Below are 18,137 nucleotides of genomic sequence, written 5' to 3' on the forward strand. Positions count from 1 at the left end.
TGTTAATGGTATTTTTTTTTAATTCAGCACTGGTTAAGTTTTTGTAATGACTGATACATTCCTTTTGCTATTTAAACATTTACTATTCTTTATATGGAGCATGTAATGTAATCAAATTCTATAATACTACTGACATTATTTCTTCATTAATCAATCAATGTTAAAAAATGGTTCAGATGATAGACACTCAGTCAGTGCACTAGGAAGGTAAATGTGAGATGGTTCTACTAGAAGGTTCCCAGGTGCTCTGCAGACTACCTTCTTCTCAGAGCTCGATAAAGACAAGCGATCAGGCTTGTGGTCAGACCTACTTAAAAAGAAAAAAATGAATGGGACTGTGAAGCTTCCTTTAAATGAACACCTGCTGAGCATGACACAGGCATGCCACCCACCTCTCAGAGTCTCCAAGAAGTATATGTGTAAAGAAAAGGGCAGTGAAGAAACCACATCTGTGAATATTTTTATTATGCTACCTGCTATTAAAATATCATTTTAGTAATCTGGAAAGACATTACCTTGGAAGCTTTAGGGTTTCTGTCAATCTATATGCAAGTTTTCTACAATAATATTTTGCTGCTTTTTGAATGATAAATGAATTAAATATCATTTTATATTTTGTTTGTATTTTATAACACAGTGGTGTTCTGTGTTTTATGTTATGCTAACGTAGACTTTGTATAATCCTGTAATTTATTTTAACAGATCAAGAAAACAGAATGAAGTTGCAAAACAGTTTTTCACCGACTTGGGCAAGCAATAAGGAACAAGCGATTATACCAGAATATAGCATCATTCCTTATGTATTCTATTCCCCAAGAATGGTGAGCAAATACAAGCATTATGTCTAGCACAATCTCCTAAATCATACTAGATAACAGATCTAACAATAAGTATGATTTTCAGCTATGGTCAATTACATGCTTTTTTGAAATCCTCTTGTGAACCCTGCATTTTAGCAGCAATAATGTTAAAGTCAGCAATGTATGTTGTAATTAATCAAAAAAATACAAAATTTTATTAGTTTTGAATTGATGACTGATTACAACACTCAGATGTTTGTGCGTGCAACAATTTATAAAAGAGACATTTCAGTGGGAATATGACTGCTAAGGACACACCAGTCAATCATGAAAGTATAGGGATATTAGTACTGAAAACACTAGAATTATAATATCCTTTGGGTAAAAAAATAACTCTTCATATAGAAAACCCTGGTATTAAAATATTTATATTTAGGGCTGGAGAGATGCCTCAGCAGTTAGAAGTACGGGCTGCTCTTCTAGAGGATCCAGAATTGATTCTCATTTGCTACATGGTGAGTCACAAGCAATAACAACTACTATTCCAAGGCATGTTTTGGACTCCACCAATACTTTTTAGCATATGGTATACAGACATAAGGGCAGACAAAAACATACACATAAAATAAAAGATAAATATTTAATAAATATAAAATAAAAATAAAATATTTATATCTAAGTACCTATGAATTCTCTAAGCCAGAAAAGAACAGGATAGGATTCTGAAGGACTCTGGCTAAAGTAGGCCTTCAACATTTTGGTTATACAAGGTCTTATATACATCCAAAATCTAAAGGAAATAGATAACGTATTTTTGTCATTGGTGAGGAGAGTGATGGAAATGGAGTGTTATGAAGTAAGTTTTAGTCATCTAAGTCTATCTTATTGGCTAAATATCCCTGTATGGCTTTTCACTAAAGCTTTCAAATTGACTTTTAGTTCACAACATATTTTTGGTTTAATAAACCAATCAAATCTTCTTATTCACGTGAAGTGTTATATACCATTACATATCACAATACAAAATAATTCTATTCATTATTAATACACTGGATTGCTATGGTAATAAAATCATAAGGCTTGATATGTCATACTGTGGTAAAATGTGCAATAGACATAATAGAACTTGACCTCAAATCCAGATCCAAATAAAAAGTGGTGTTGTAATTTCATCTACTATACATTTGGAATTATATTTCACAATGAATTTTTAAACAAATTAAGTTATATAAAGTTATATAATTAACAGACTAATTTAAACTTTCTTTAAAAGATGTTACGTATTCCTCCTACAGTACTTCCATGGTACCATTTTCTGGTGCTGATACATATTTGTCAGTAGTCCACTGGTTAATTCCTCTTCACATTTTCCCATATTCAATCTTTTATAGATCACATTCTTTAAAGACTTTACTGTGCATATAAGCCACAGGGAGAAAATTTTAAAACACAGATGCTGACTCTTAGTTCTGTACTGGGAGGTAAAATTACACCTTTCAAACTAGCTCAAAGCATGCTGCCAAGCTAGTAAGCTCAGCATCAAATGGAAACTCTCTATATATGCACAGTTATAGAATTCTTTATAAACTCATCATGTACTCTAGGGGTGGTGTTCAAGAGCTTTATTTAATCTTCAGAGGTAGTCATATACAGGGTAACATTACACACCTGTTTTAGGGCTATGGTTCCTTTTAATGCTAAGTGGTGAGCATTTAAACTTTTAGCACTAAGTTTATTTCTCAGATGAATTATATCAGATGCTTCTCAATGGTAAGGAGACATTTGTCCTGGACCTCACATACAATTTTAATGCCATGTCAGTTCTCGTACAACACTGAGAATTGCCCCCACCTCTTTCTCTAAAGTTACCCTATCTCAACATTGGTATGAATGAGTTAATTTAACTTCTTTTCTTATTTGTGTATCTGTTTCATTCCTAATTTCAATGAAATTGTTTTGATCATCTCTGCATTTAAGAACATAATGGAAGTGAGCTTGTCATTTATAACCTTTATCATAAAGGCATGGTTGTTGTTGTTGTTGTTGTTAAAGGCCTTTTTTTCATGTTTTGAAATGATCAAGTGATTTGTACTCTTAAATCCACTTACGTGATTTAATCCATTTGCTTAAGTTGAACCATAACTCGAGCTGTAGGATAAAGCTAACTTAGTAGATATTCCACAACATTCTTCATATAAATGCGGGGGGGGGGGGGTCATCATAAAACTCATGGAAAGACAAAAGATCCTGTATACCCAAAGGAATCCTAAGCGAAAATAACATTGCTGAACAGATGATCATGCCAGATTTCAAGATATATTACAGAGCCATTATTATAAAAACAGCAGTGTAATGGCACAAAAACAGATACATAGATCAATAGAATGAAACAGAAAACCCAAACATGAGTCATGTAACTGATATTGAACAAAGATACCAAAAACACAGAGAAAGAAAAGATAGCATCTTCAACACATGAATAATGAAATTAAATGCATATTTACCATCCTGCACAAAACTAGGCCAAATGTGAAAGCCAAAACTCTGAAACTGCTAGAAGAAAATGCAAACTAACACTAAATTTAGATTTCATCACACCCCAGTCAGATCAGCTAAGATCAAGACATACCTGAAAACAAGTACTAGAAATGATATGGGGAAAGAAGAACACTTATTCATTATTAGTGGGAAAACAAAATAATGAGGATACTGTTGAAATCAGTGTTGAGATTATCAGAAAGCTAAAAATAAATCTACCCTTCGAGCTAGCTACACCACTCCTTATCATGTCCAAAGGACTCAATTTCTTACTTCACATATACTTGCTTAGCTATGTTCGCTGCCGCTTTATTCACAGTAGTTAAGAAACTGGAACACTCTAAATTTCTCTCAACTGGCTAACAGATAATGAAAATGTGGTATATATACACAATGGAACTCTCTTTTGCTATAAGAAAAAATAAAATCATGAACTCTGAAGGTAGATGCAGTCATTCAACAGAAAAATTATACACTATGTTACCAGACCCAGAAAGACGAACACTGAAAGTTATTATCTCTGATTTGCAAAGCCTACCTCAGAATCATTAGATCTGAGTTTACAGTCTGGAACAACCACAGAATCCAGGGAAGTAAAAGGGAGCATACGGTGGAAGAATTTATATAATGGGAATAGTAGAACACAGTGGCTATGAATAAGGAAATGGGAAAACCAACGGAATGTGATTCAAGAGGGAAGGGGCTAGCGAGAGCAAGAGAAAGGAAGGAAAAAAGGGAAAATAAGACTAATGATGTATATGAAGCCAAAGGGAAAATCATTTTGTTTACTTAAAAATATATTATGATTATATATAATGCACAAACATATATAATGAATGAAACTACACTGTATACACACACACACAAACACACACACACACACACACACACACACACACACACACACACCACTCTGAGTGATACTACTAAGGGGATATAATCTCCCTTGGGAAATAAAGACAATCTACCAAAACTCCACTACTTGGCACAAGAAACCTTCCTTGGAGGTGTGGGTCAAATGAGTCCAAAAGACTTCCAAAATAATAAGGAATATGGCCATTTCCCTTGGCTTCCTCCCAGAACTTAAAAATAAGACCATATTGCTGAGAACATCTTACATTTCAGACAAGGACTTGGAGTATTTGAGCTAAAACTGACCCAGAGTACTCCTCTTTGAGGTCTAGCTCTCATAGTACTAGGTGGTGCTATGCAAGCTAACCGAAGGAGAAAAGGTCAATGAGTAGCCCTACCCAGCTGTAAAGCCTACAAACCACAACCATAAGCAACAGGACTAGATGTTTATAAGGGTGCAAAATATACCTTGGATGTGACTGATAGCTTGTTAATTGGATTTAAGCCTACTCACGAAGAATAAATACATGCCTCATACTGTAAATCTAGTCAACTATCCATGGCTAGAGAGATCATAGACCCTAGAAGAGAACCTACTAATGTACTTATCTGTGGGTATTATACCCATGGGTAAGTATAGCTTTCAGACCTCACCAAGGAAACTTCTCATTACAGCAAAGTCCATTACATAAACCTAGGTCTGGTCAAAATATAGAGAACACCCAACCATGTGGTGCCCAATACAAACTGATAGATCAATAGTACAACCCCTACACCTAAAGCTCAGCTGGCAAAAGAAATTACAAGAAACAAGGGATCAGAGTACTTGTTGTGAGATAGTTTCTTTTATATATTACAAGGAAATTGAGGCCATGAAATTTCAAAAGTATGTTTGCCTAAACAAGACCTACACTAGATCACCAGTTGACATGCCAACATAGTCAACAGAAATGTCACTAGCTTCTACCTGTAGACAAAGAGCTATGCCTATAACAAGTAGTGGCTACTGAGAGAGGGAAAATCAATATTCAGGGACAAGCTCATATACAGGTTATCAAATCCCAAATGGTCAGCCTTAACAAATAAACATAAAAGAATCTATAAATTTTGTCAGTGGGTAGTGATGACATATACATATGGGTGTAGTTTTGTATGTATGTAACAATAGTAATTAAGAACAAGAGGTCATGAATTTGAATGCATGAGGGGGTGACTAGAGGGGAATTCAAAGTAGGAGAGGGAGGGGTGGATATAGTGTAAATACAGTACACATGTATGAAAGTTTCAAGACACCAAAAATAAATTAAAATATGTGTGAGATTTAAGAATGGGTAGAAGGCCTCAGCGTTCTGACATACTCCATACCTAATTATGAGCTTTCAATATGCTTTGTGTTTGGTCACTGTGGAATTTCTACCTGAGGGTTAAGCCTTGATTAAAAGAACTATGTATATATAATCAACTCTTGACTACAAAGTACCTAGATAATAGCCAGAACATGGAAACAGCCTAAGTGTCCCTCAGTAGAAGAGTGGATAAAGAAACTGTGGTACATATACACTATGGAATACTACTCAGCTATTAAAAACAAGGAATTCCCAAAATTTGTGGATAAATGGATTGAGCTAGAAATGATCATAATGAGTGAGTTAACCCAGAAGCAGAAAGAATCAAATGGTATATACTCACTTATATCTGCATACTAGCCCAAGGGGCATGTCCCACGAAAGCCTTCACTTACCAGGAAATTGGGACAGAGGGGAAGGCATCCTATTGGGACTCTAAATGAGAGACGCATGGGAGAACAGCAAAATAAAAGGATCCAGAGGGTCCTAGAAATCTACAAGTAGAACAATATGATAGGCAGATTTGGGCCCAGGGGTCCCGCTCAAACTAAGGCACCAGCCAAGGACAATACAGGAGGTAAACTTTAAACCCCTTCCCAGATCTAGCCAATGGTCAGAATATTCTCCACAGTTGAGTGGAGAGTGTGATACGACTTTCTCACGTACTCTGGTGCCTCACATTTGACCATGTCCCCTGGAGGGGGAGACCTGGTGGCACTCAGAGGAAGGACAGCAAGTAGCCAAGAAGAGACTTGATACCCTATGAGAATATATAGGGGGACGTAATGCCCCTCAGGAACAGTCATAGGGGAGGGGAATAATGGGAAAATTGGGGGGGGGGAGGAATGGGAGGATACAAGGGATGGGATAAACATTGAGATGTAACAAGAATAAATTAATAAAAAAAATAAATTAAAAAAAAAAAAAAAGTTCACTTTACTTGAGACATAGATGCTTTTTGGACGCTACGATTTTGATAAGCCTATATCAATTATTCTATGCAAAGAAAATACTCTTGACTGTCTTTCTAACCTGATCCTCTTTTTTTCTTTTTTTACATATATATTTATATTATTACACATATATACAATAAACTACTTACAGCAGGAAGAACCACAAAACAATTAAGAATTATATAAATGTTACTTCATAGTTTTGGCTACTTGTATTTGGTAACCTTGAAGAAAATGTCTTTCCTATCTTGGTGAGTCTAAAATTCTGAATGTAAATCAGTATCTATTGTATCTCATCTCTATCAACTTAAAATATCTATCTAGACCTAAAAACGTCTTAACTTCTAAACAAGTATGCTTAATTGTAAAACTAAACTATCTGGTCTTCAACCCCATCAGAGACTTGAGAAGGAATAAAATTAATTATCTCCTCTTTAAGTATTCTTTATTTTCTTTTTTCCATTTCATCTTGTTAAAAAGAATCTGTCTTCCTTTTTCTGCTCCTCTTTTCTCTGTCAGCCCTCTGTTGGTATTTGAACTTAGGTTCTCACACATGTAAGACATCACTCTACGACTAAGCTATATTCCCAACCTAAGAACTATCCTCACAAGCTATCTGTATAGCACTACCAAGTCATCTTTAGTTTCAATAAAGAATAGTGCTTGTTGCTTTTCGGTACTAGGTTTTGATGCAATATACATTTCTTTGATGGCTTTTGCCAACACTATTAGTTTAACTGACAAACTTACATAGTACTTTATAATACTCATTTATATCAACTTTATTTTCAGTAATAATCATCAATATATAGGTGTTGGTTGAATTTGTGACACAGAGTCTTTCATCAAAACATGGCATTCAATTTCTTTACACCATACTGTGAAAATAATTTGTTTGAGCATACTAATAATATAATAAAAGACAAGACAAGACAAGTGAATAATATTCTGGTGTGTGTGTGTGTGTGTGTGTGTGTGTGTGTGTGTGTGTATTCTATCTATATGTATATGTTTGAAAAAGAAGGTGTTGAAAGGATGGGGAAAGATAAAGAGATTAAATAGATGCAAAAGCAAAGCAGGAATAAATAAATTAATTATCTTTTCTTATTCTTAGGGAAAAATATCTATGATATAGCTACTCCCTATGGATGACTGTTTATAAGAAAAACCCTTGTATTATGCATGCCACTGTTGTCCTTCATGCTTTTCCTCTGGGCGCTGCAGTACAACAATCCACCAAGCCAAGGCACCAAAACTATTGTCAATAAAAAAAAAAAAATCTAGTTGTACCTTGACACTACATGTTCTGCTTCACTACCTGTAAAACTTTTGTTCACATCAGCTTTCTATTTACATATGAAAAATGTGTCTCAGAAATCAAGTTAACAAAGTTAAAACACTATGAATGAATATAATTCACTATTTTGTTACTTATGAAAGCCATTTTATATTTGGAATGCTAGAAATTCTAAGTCTAAAATCATTATATGTCATTCCTTTTACCACTTTACAAAAGACTAGACTATAAAGCTAGTATCCTTCAAGGTCAAGAACAAAAGTATTTAATTTAAATATCTTACCAGTTATCTCTGTCATCACAGAAAAGAAGATTGGCAAAAAAGGAAACAGGTTTAGATGAATTGAAACTAAGATGACATGGTAGTTCATCATTATTTCCAGTAGTAGAGCCTGATATAACTCTGCCTTTTGGAAATGTAACAGTAAGTGGTTGAATTTCATCATCATCAAGAAGTTTTGCAGTGGGAATCTTGAACTGTAGAACTGCATTACTGTTTAAAATTAAAATTAAATATATTTATTGTTGAAATAGCAGCAATTAATTTGAATTAAATATGCATGTATTTTCTTTAAAAAGCAACTACATGCAGTAGTATTTTCAGTATTTAAACATGTATTTCTTTTTTTTACATATAATTTTACCATTTATTGAAAGTAAAAACAAATTTGCATCTTAGTAAGATGAAACTGCTTATGTATTTGTACATGAAAACTAAAATATTAGCTAGATATTTGATACTGCAGGATGTAGAGTGTCTTAAACAGTCAAAACACTGCTACGCACAACACTCGAGGGGCTCAAATATGAGCCAAGGTGTTAAACATATATTTCTATCTTCTCTTTTTTTTTTACCCCTTTGTTCTATAAGATTTAAGAGAAATAAAATATCAGACTAAAAGCAATGTTATTTTTAAATGTTACCATAACAAAAATTATTTCTCTCCAACATAGCCAAGCAAAAATTTGGCCAAAACAATCTGTTAATATTTATAAATTTAATGTATATACATTAAATAATATTGATAGATTTTATACACAAAGAACTTTTTAAAATGTGGATATTAATAAATACCTCAAAACAAATATCCCAAGTAAATATCATCACTATATTTTAAATATTTGGTATACTAAATGACTGATTTTTAAAACATTTTTATAAAACATTTAGTATACTAAATGTTTACTATATAAAAAATTAATGAATCAAAAATTATATAGAATTCATTTAAAATAGATTTGCTACTTATAATTCTATGGCCAATAAATATTGAAAGATCAGCTTCTTTTATTATATATGTATAAAGATATAGTCCAATAAAAGCAATTTACTTCTAAATGACTATCACAGAATGTGTCACTTATGCTGCTCATTTATATATGAGTGTCATCATCTCTTCAACTCCTTTCACAATTTCATCATCTCATATTTTGAGTTCAAGTAGTTTTTACATTGATATCAGCATACATTAGCTAAAGAGTTGAAAGGTTAAAGATTAATTCTTATATTAAGCTCCCAAAAATGAATATTTTGTGGCAAAATAAATTCGAAATCACATTCTTTATAAACTAATAGACATTAGTGACTCCTTATAAAATGGAATCTCAACAAAACTGCAAATTGCAAGGGTATGTTAAATCTTCAAGACCTGAGGTCTTCTCAAATTGCACTTAGTGCAAGCCCTGTGGTATCATCCATTATATCTTCCTAATCAAACACAGAAATTAAATATCACATTGCCTTCTTCAATTTGGAAATTTCATTAACAGTGTTCATATATCATTATTGGTAAGATAATCCATCTACACAATCCTCCTTTTAACAGTTCACTATTTTGCCTCATTCATAACCAAAATATTCATGTCCAAATAAATAGCAAGTTATTTATACCTTCACTTGTTACAAAAAACTTATTTAGTTGCCAGATTTTTCTATACTGAAAAACATTACTATGGACAATGTTAAACATAGCTTATAGTAGACAAGTGAAATTGTCTTTCTAGGATATATTATTGAGACAGTCGAGACCCACTCTGCAGACAAAGTAAAGATGCACTACCAGAACATTAGCCTGTATAATATGTTATACATTAAAAGTAATGATGCATAATTTCCTCCATCCTCAGTTTCCTCACTCTCCCTACCAAAATTATTGACCTCAAACAATTTGCATATAGGGAGACTGTAGAGATGCCTCAGCAGTTAAGAACACTCATGGATCTTGCAGAGGCCAGAGCTCATTTCTCAGACTGGTATCAGGTAGCTCACAGTCACTATTAGTGCCTGCTCTAGGGCATCCAACACACTCTTTCGGCTTCTGAAGGCGCCTGCATATATAAGTACAGGTGTATATATATGTGCATATGTGCATATATACATGTGTAGATATATATTAGTTTAAACAAGTATATTCACTTATTTTTACATGAATGTGTGTTGATATGTATATGTATGTGGATATATATGCATATATATGTACATGTATCTATAAACATTCACATAAAAATAAATAAATCTAAAAATTGAATGTACAAAGCAATCATGTTAACCTGTAAGGATACATTAGATCAGAGAAAGGATGTTGAAGATCACAAAAAAAAAAAAAAGGACAGAATACAAAGAAAACCTGAAACTTTAAATTTGTTGTTTTTAAAGGTATAGTGTATATCTTCTAGCCACCACTTCCTCCATGTGATGTCTGGCCCATTCTTATCACAAGGCCAGGATATTATGGCTAGTCTTAAATGTCAACTTAACTTAAGCTAGGGTCATATAAGAAAAAAGAATATTAATCTAGATTATGCTTCTAAATATTGTTCTGTAGGCATTTTTCTTGACTGATGATTAATATCAAAGTGTCCAGCTAACTGTAGGTAGTGCCAGCCAGATCATGTGGTCCTGAGTCATAAAAGAAAGAAGGCTGAGAGACACCACTTGCCCAACCACAGGTCATGTCTGCCAGAAGGCCAGATTGGTACCTAGCCCAATCACCATCAGAGAGGCTTCGTCTGGCAGCTGATGGGAGCAGATGCAGAGACCCACAGCCAAATATTAGCCAGAGCTCCAGGAACACTGCAGAAGGAGCCAGAGGGGTCCAGGATACCAAGGGAACAGAAACCACAGAATCAACTAATCAGGACTCATAGAGGCTCACAGAGACTGAAAAGACAAATCATGGACCCTGCATGGGTATGAGTTAGGTCCTCTGAATATATGTTATGTTTGTCTATATTGGTATTTTTATTGGACTCCTAAGAGTGGGGGCAGGGTGGGGGTTGTCTGACTCTTTTGCCTGCTTTTGGTACCCTTTTCCTACTGGCTTGTCTCATCAAGCCTTGATATAAGGGTTTGTGCCTAGATTTTCTGTATCTTGTTAAGTCATGTTTGATTGATGTAACTGGGAAGCCTGTTCTTTTCTGAAGGGAGAAGAGCAGTAGGTCTGTGGGAGAGGGGAGGTTAGAGGAACTGGGAAGACTAGAAAGAGGGAAAGCTCTGAAGCGGGGCTGGGAGAATAGAGGAAAGGAAAGCTGTGGTCTAAGTATATTACATGAAAGAAGAATATAAAGAGATAAAGACCGACCAAGTAATAGGGAGCAAGCGAATAAGCAGCAGTCTTCCAGGGCCTCTGCACTAGAGCCTGCCTCCAGAATCTTAAAGAATTCCCACCCTGACTTCCCTGTATAATGGACTGCAAACTAGATGATGAAATTAACCCTTTCCTCCCAGCTGATTATGGAGGGGGACATATTTCCCAGTCCTCAGTGACAGGATATAAAACAAGCAACATAAACATTTTTTCAAAGCTTTATACATAAAGAAAACCAGCAATTCCAGATGTATTAAAAATATAAATAAATAAAATATTACTCTGGTATATATTAAATGATATATAAATAAATATGTGTGTATATATATATATTACTATAAAAAACACATTTAAACATAAATATACTTAAAGATACAATTAAAGATAAACTACCTAATAGTAATCCCAAAAACCTGAATCATTTTAGTAATGACAAAAAGATCAATTTACTAAACAATGATAAACATACTAGTCTCCACATAAGCAAAACAAAGACTATTTGAGAAAATACTGGTGGATTATATTACCCATTTTAATAATTTTCAGTGATTGACACAGAAGGCCATAAAAACAGAATTTAGAGCTCTCATTTACTTTTGGTGGGTTTTTTAAAAATGGCACAAACATTTTGGAAACAGATAACTGCATTGGCTGCACGTACAGATGACTCACTTGCCCCACTCTTAATTTAGGTACTAGTGGAACTGTGTACATATACAATGTATAAACAAATGTTGATAAATTCACTGTACATTACAGTCAATATTAGTAGTATTATGGATAAAAATAATGGCTGCGGCATGTCATACCCATGTTTGATCCTCAGCACTCTAGAGGCTCAGTGGCCTGATCTCTTGAGTTCGGGACCAGTCTGGTCCAGAAAGTAAGTTCCAGGCCACCAAGGAATCCTAACCATAGAGTTCTGGCTAGCTTAGAATTTGCTAGGTTTAAAGGCTAGCCTCAAACTCACAGAGACCTCCCTGCCTCTGCCTCTCAAATGCTGAGTGATGAGATTTAAGACTTGCACCTGCACACCTGCTTCTATCCATTTGTCCTTGAAGAAAGAGCCCCATTACAATTTTTAAGTGTTCTTGTCTCTGGCTCAATTTTTTTTCTGCTATAACTGAGACAGGAGAACCCGAATGCCTGGTAAGGCTATGGAGAGAGATTCTTGGAGTGTGAGTTATGCAAACATCACGCTTTACACAGCATTATTTAGAATGGTAATAATACTGAGTGATACCACAACTAGTTTACTTGAGCTCGTGTTTGAATAATACTATTATAGCATTTGGTATTTCATTATTCATTTTTAAAAAGCTACTTATATTCTATTTTTAACTTTTTCATATACCATAGCTATCATTTTTTTCAATATTTCAATTGTGCTATCTGGTTGTTAGACATTTTTTTACGGACTCTATATTGGCCTTCTACTCAAAATGCTGCTTTATATGTTCTGAGATTGCATCCATATACAACCTTGCCTACCATTTATATTTTCTACATTTTAACAATTATTTGCTGTGATCACAACCAAAATAAAAGTGAAAAGTAATATTAATTTCACATGTGATAGACTTTAAGAAACAAAAATACAAGATATAAAAATTATTAAATAACTCTAAGAGTTATAGTCACGTGTAAGTTATAAAAATCTGAAATCATACTCACAATTAAACTATTTTTAAAAATATATAAATGCTAAAGTGAATTAAAAGGGAAATTTTGACTACCCCTTCCACACAGTAAAATATCTCAATACAAATCTGAAGTATATATGGGTCCAGGAAAAGACATTTAAAACTAATGGTAGCGCTATCATTTTAAAATATATAAAATAACATGCCTTAAGATAAAAGAAAATACATTTTCTTCAAATGTTGATTAATTATAACAATTACCAGTGCATTTCCCTCTGCTTACAGCCCAAGTCTCAAAGCATTTCTGATCTGGTATCATGTAGATTATGCTATCTGATAGTAAATAAGCTTGGAGGTAGTAGGAAAAATTTGATAGTTGATACATTTTGGAGCACAGGGTACACATATGACCAGGCCTAGGACCTGAAGATGAATGTTAAGAGATTGATGTGGCCCAATCAATAACTATTGTCTTACGTTTATAATTAAATGGAAATTAATTCTGATTTACAACCTAAGACCTTGGAAGAGAACTAAGATACAGAATAATTTGAAGCTGCAGTTTATATATATTTTCCTGCCTGTTCAGATACTGAACAAAAGATGCAGCTAAACAAACCTAGATAAATAAATAATAATAATAATAATATATAAATCCATATAAATCCAAGACAATAAATTGATATTGTTTGGGGTATCAAATAATTGTTTCAAGGCACAAAACTTGTATTGTATCTTTTACACAGAAAATTTTAAGCAAGAAAAGAAATAAATACAAATTCTATTTTTTAGTTCCTTAAATGTAAGTTATAATTAAGTGCTTTAATAGTGCTTAACAATTATAGCAAGAAGTCAGATATGGCATATAATTATCACATAGCACAGATACAAAAAAATTACATACATAAAGAAGATGTTGTAGAAAATTCATATTAAGGACTTACCTGAAATAGTTTTGTGGCAAAATTTTGATATCCACGCCAGCTGTGGTATCCAAAGGAACAGGGGTAAAACATATAAATGGTGGATCAAAAAATATCTTTGGTACTTGTACCTCTCCAATCAGATGTAATGTTCTAAAGTCAAATAAGTTATCATTTAAACGTATAGCAACATCAGCTAGGTATGTTATGGGCTCCTCTACAAAAAGAAAAAGTGCTATAGATTAGTTTAGATACAAAAAGGTATATACTGTAAGCGTTACTATATAAATGTAATATGATATTACAGCTCAGTAGGGCAGAGTAGTTTACCCAGGAACAATGAAGCCCAAAGAAAAACAAAGACTAAATAAAGTTTTATTGCAAAAAGAATGTGTATTCAAGTATACCTTGTCTAGAGATGCAGGAAATCTTTTTAATGTCTACTATATGGGGGGAAATGAACACTGGGGAAGAGATGTTTACTACATAAGGGAAAATAAATACATGGAAGGAGTATAACTGGACTTGTTTTAAAAACATTTATTAAAATTATTTTCTCCATGCTACTAAAGTCAATGATTATAAAAGAAGGAAAAGACAGTAAAAGTCACATGAGAGATGGTCTTCAATTCCACAAACAATTAAATATTCCCAAATTTCTAAAGCAATTTCATTATACTACACGAAGATCTTGCTAAATATAGGTAAAGTATCAAATAAACTTTCAAAAAGCACAGTTCCAGATATTCTTGATATGTATGAACATTCTCCAATCCACACCTCACATTTAATGCTATACAGTCACTCATATTTCTTAGTTCTTTGCAAATTTAATTTATCATTGCCATATGAAGAATTGAAAAGGAGACAAAATAACAATAGATTCCAAAAGAACTTACTGTGTGCTTAGATCCACAGGAAAAAGAAATAGAATGACAAAAGTAATAAACATATTTTTTATCTCTATTTTTATTAATAAGCTCATTTCTGTTATTTCCAATGCTTTAACAAAAGCTGCTAATACCTTATGATATATATATAATATGAAGATGACATTACAAACTGCCAGAAGAATCGTAAGGAACTACTGAAAAAGGAGAATGCTGAGGGAAATTCTCTCAGCTTTGAAGATTAAGAAAGGCTGTCAGGTGCTCGCTTCGGCAGCACATATACTAAAATTGGAACGATACAGAGAAGATTAGCATGGCCCCTGCGCAAGGATGACACGCAAATCCGTGAAGCGTTCCATATTTTTTTGCCAAGAAGAGACTTGATACCCTATGAGCATATACAGGGGGAGGTAATCCCCGTCCGGAACAGTCATAGGGGAGGGGAATAATGGGAAAATGGGGGGGGGGGAGAATGGGAGGATACAAGGGATGGGATAAACATTGAGATGTAACAAGAATATATTAATAAAAAAATAAGTTAAAAAAAAGTTTTAAAATCTGAAAGAAAAAAAAAAAAAAAAAAAGGCTGTCAGGGCCACTGGAGAGATGGCTCAGCAGTAGGATCTAGGCTCAATTTCTGGTCCCTACATAGCAGCTCACAACGAGTTCCAGCAGATCCCCACCTTGCTTCTGTCCTGAGCAGGCCTCAGAGACACACAAATATGCAGGCAAAACACTACTACACATTAAAAATCTGAATATATTTTTTTAAATGAAAAATACTTACTTGGGCAGAAATGTATGGAAATAGTATACTTTTCATTTGGTTTCAGACTTCCAATCAGTGCAGTAAATTTGAATATGCCATTTTTGAAATATAAGTCAATACTGCCAATATCCAAAGACCACTGAACAGTTTTTTTGGAGATATTAAATAAAACAAGATCCTGTTCATACACACAAGAATAATTTTAATAATAAATGCAGTATAAAATTTAGTTTTTAGAAACAAGATTAGTTAGACTAGAGTGCCATCTCATCTCTTCTCTACACAAAGCAGCCAGCAAAGCCAAAAAGATAAAAATAAAATAGCCCAAGAAGGAAAACAAACAAAAAAACACTGAGGCATTTCACTCCCTTCAAATCTCATCTACATATAATGTGTTTCCAGTGAGGGTGGGTTTCTTCCTTTTTTGATTTTTTTTAATGTTTCTGTGGGTTTTTTATTATTATTTTTGCAAATGAACTCAGCATACACATTTCTATAGAGAACTAATGCAGTTTCAGGACACCTTCCCTATTGCTTTTTCTTTCGTACCTCTAGACCTACTGCCCGCCCTGGTGCTGAGAGGTGCCTGGAAAAGCAAAAGCCTGTGGTTGCAGTCTGTTTCTGACAGCGCCTCTGAGCCGTGGCCTCAGAGAGCTTGGAAAAAGCAAAGAGAGCTTGGAAAAAGCAAAGAGGTCTAGCTTACTGTGAAACTTTTGTTTAAAAATATACATACAGTTCAAAGTGTATGCCTGTCAAGATGCTGAAGAGAGAACTTGGAGACATCCAATGCAGGCTATACATAGGTGGTAGCAGTAACCTTACACGCTGATTGTCCTTGCACCTGGGGTGTGGCTTTCATCTCGGTCAGCTCCATTCTCTAAAACATGTGTACTCTTAAACTGCACTCAAAGCACAAATGTTCAGCTTGTATGCAAAAAGGTATGAAAATAAGTAGAAAACAAAAATAAAACAAACCAAAAAAACCCACCTAGAATCTAAAAGTTGGGTAATATAAGGCCCTCTATTCAAGTACACTTTGGAGACCTACAACAGATATTTAAATATTAAATGAAAGGCATCTTAAAGTACTTTTAAAAAATATTTGAAGTAATGAACTAACAGTAAGTGTGTGTGAAAAAAAAAACATTTCCCTTTGAAAACACTATGTCCTTTGAAGGAGGCAAAATGGCAGGGAGGCCACATAGTTAATCCTTAAGCCAAGGTTAGACTTTGATGAAGGCCTTGCTGCAGTGAACATAGTCACACAGGAGCTCCTCCCCAGTTATAATGCCTTCAATGGCCATGGTAAGGATGAGGTGAGGCATGCTATCGATATCATGCAGTTTAGTTTGGTCTGGCAATTCCCACATTTAATGTGATTGATCCATCTCCCCAGGTGCTTCATTTCTCAAGTGGCATCCACAGTAGGTTTTGCTCAGATATTGAAAATACATGTAGCAGGCCATGGCAGGGGTCTTTGGCATACAGAACCTCTGATTCCTGGCACAGTTGATCTCAATGATGTCCTCATGGTTATCTACCACAAAGTCTCCCCAGGAGAAATTCGTGGTGGCAATCACACCTCTGCCTCTGCCATCAGTGAGATCAATCCTCATGCCTTCTTCCTGTCAACTGACAATCAGCACATCCATTTTTTTTTCCTTTCTTCAGACTGCAGTTCAGCTTTGCCCTTCTTGGAGCACCTTGGCACCAGGTAGAAATCTGTGAGTTTTGTATTCTGCTGTATTTTCCCTTCAGACTTTTTCCCTTCTGCTGCTTTTGATTTTGGGATTGGAAAAGGTGCCAGAGGACCTCTCCTAGCATCTTTAATCTTTTGCTCATCAGACTTCAGGGCACATCAGATAGCATTCCCAGCATTCTTTTTTTCTTCTCCTTTCCTGTACATTCCAGCTAATGGCTTCCACTTGCATTTAACCTCATGATGTGCAGCTGAAGTGGGGAGCACATTCTGGAACATTTGTTAAGACTCATGTAGGTGTAGATCTTTGACTGCCCAGCAAACACACTGTCACTACTGCTACTGCTGCTGCAGCTGCTGCCACTGACACTAGCACTGCGTAAGTGCCCCCAGAGAAGTACCAGTGGTAGCCCATGGCACCTGCTTCCAGTAAAAGGAGAAGAGAATCAACTGTATGAAGTTATCCTCTGACCTCCATACATGCCATGGAATGCATGCTCTCATAGACATATCATGAATAGACACTCATAGTGATAAAATTTTAAGTTATTTTTAGGGGAGCTTGAAAGATGGCTCAAAGGATAAAGTGCTAGTATAACAAGCATGATTAATATGACTTCAAATCCCCAGTGCCTGACAAAAGGCCATATTAAATCATGCTCATCTATAATCCTGTGCTCCTACAGTGTGATGGAAGGTAATAAGAGGAGAACTCCCAAAAGTCCATGGGCCAACTTGCTAAGCTTGAGCTCTGAAAATATATAACTACTATGTATTATTTATATATGTATATATACATATATACCTAAAGAACATATACATATATGTATCTATATGTAC

The 18,137-nt window shown here is 34.6% G+C and overlaps 1 protein-coding gene, 1 non-coding gene and 1 pseudogene across 2 annotated transcripts in view; 1 reads left to right on the forward strand and 2 right to left on the reverse strand.

Moving 5' to 3' along the window:
- Positions 1–18,137, reverse strand: part of Cfap47 (cilia and flagella associated protein 47) — a 242,065-nt gene that overhangs the window by 161,296 nt on the left and 62,632 nt on the right. The window contains exons 24-26 of the mRNA XM_051142600.1: positions 15,617–15,776; positions 13,961–14,156; positions 8,070–8,279 (exon numbers count right to left, since the gene is read on the reverse strand). Of these exons, the coding sequence (XP_050998557.1) occupies positions 8,070–8,279; positions 13,961–14,156; positions 15,617–15,776 (566 nt within the window). The remainder of the gene's footprint in view (positions 1–8,069; positions 8,280–13,960; positions 14,157–15,616; positions 15,777–18,137) is intronic.
- LOC127186117 (U6 spliceosomal RNA) lies at positions 15,088–15,194 on the forward strand. Its single transcript, XR_007830347.1, has one exon. It is a non-coding gene; the product is annotated as a U6 spliceosomal RNA (small nuclear RNA).
- LOC127184589 (N-lysine methyltransferase KMT5A-like) lies at positions 16,804–17,590 on the reverse strand (annotated as a pseudogene).

This window comes from Acomys russatus, chromosome X (genome assembly GCF_903995435.1).
Source record: "Acomys russatus chromosome X, mAcoRus1.1, whole genome shotgun sequence".
Lineage (NCBI taxonomy): Eukaryota > Metazoa > Chordata > Mammalia > Rodentia > Muridae > Acomys > Acomys russatus.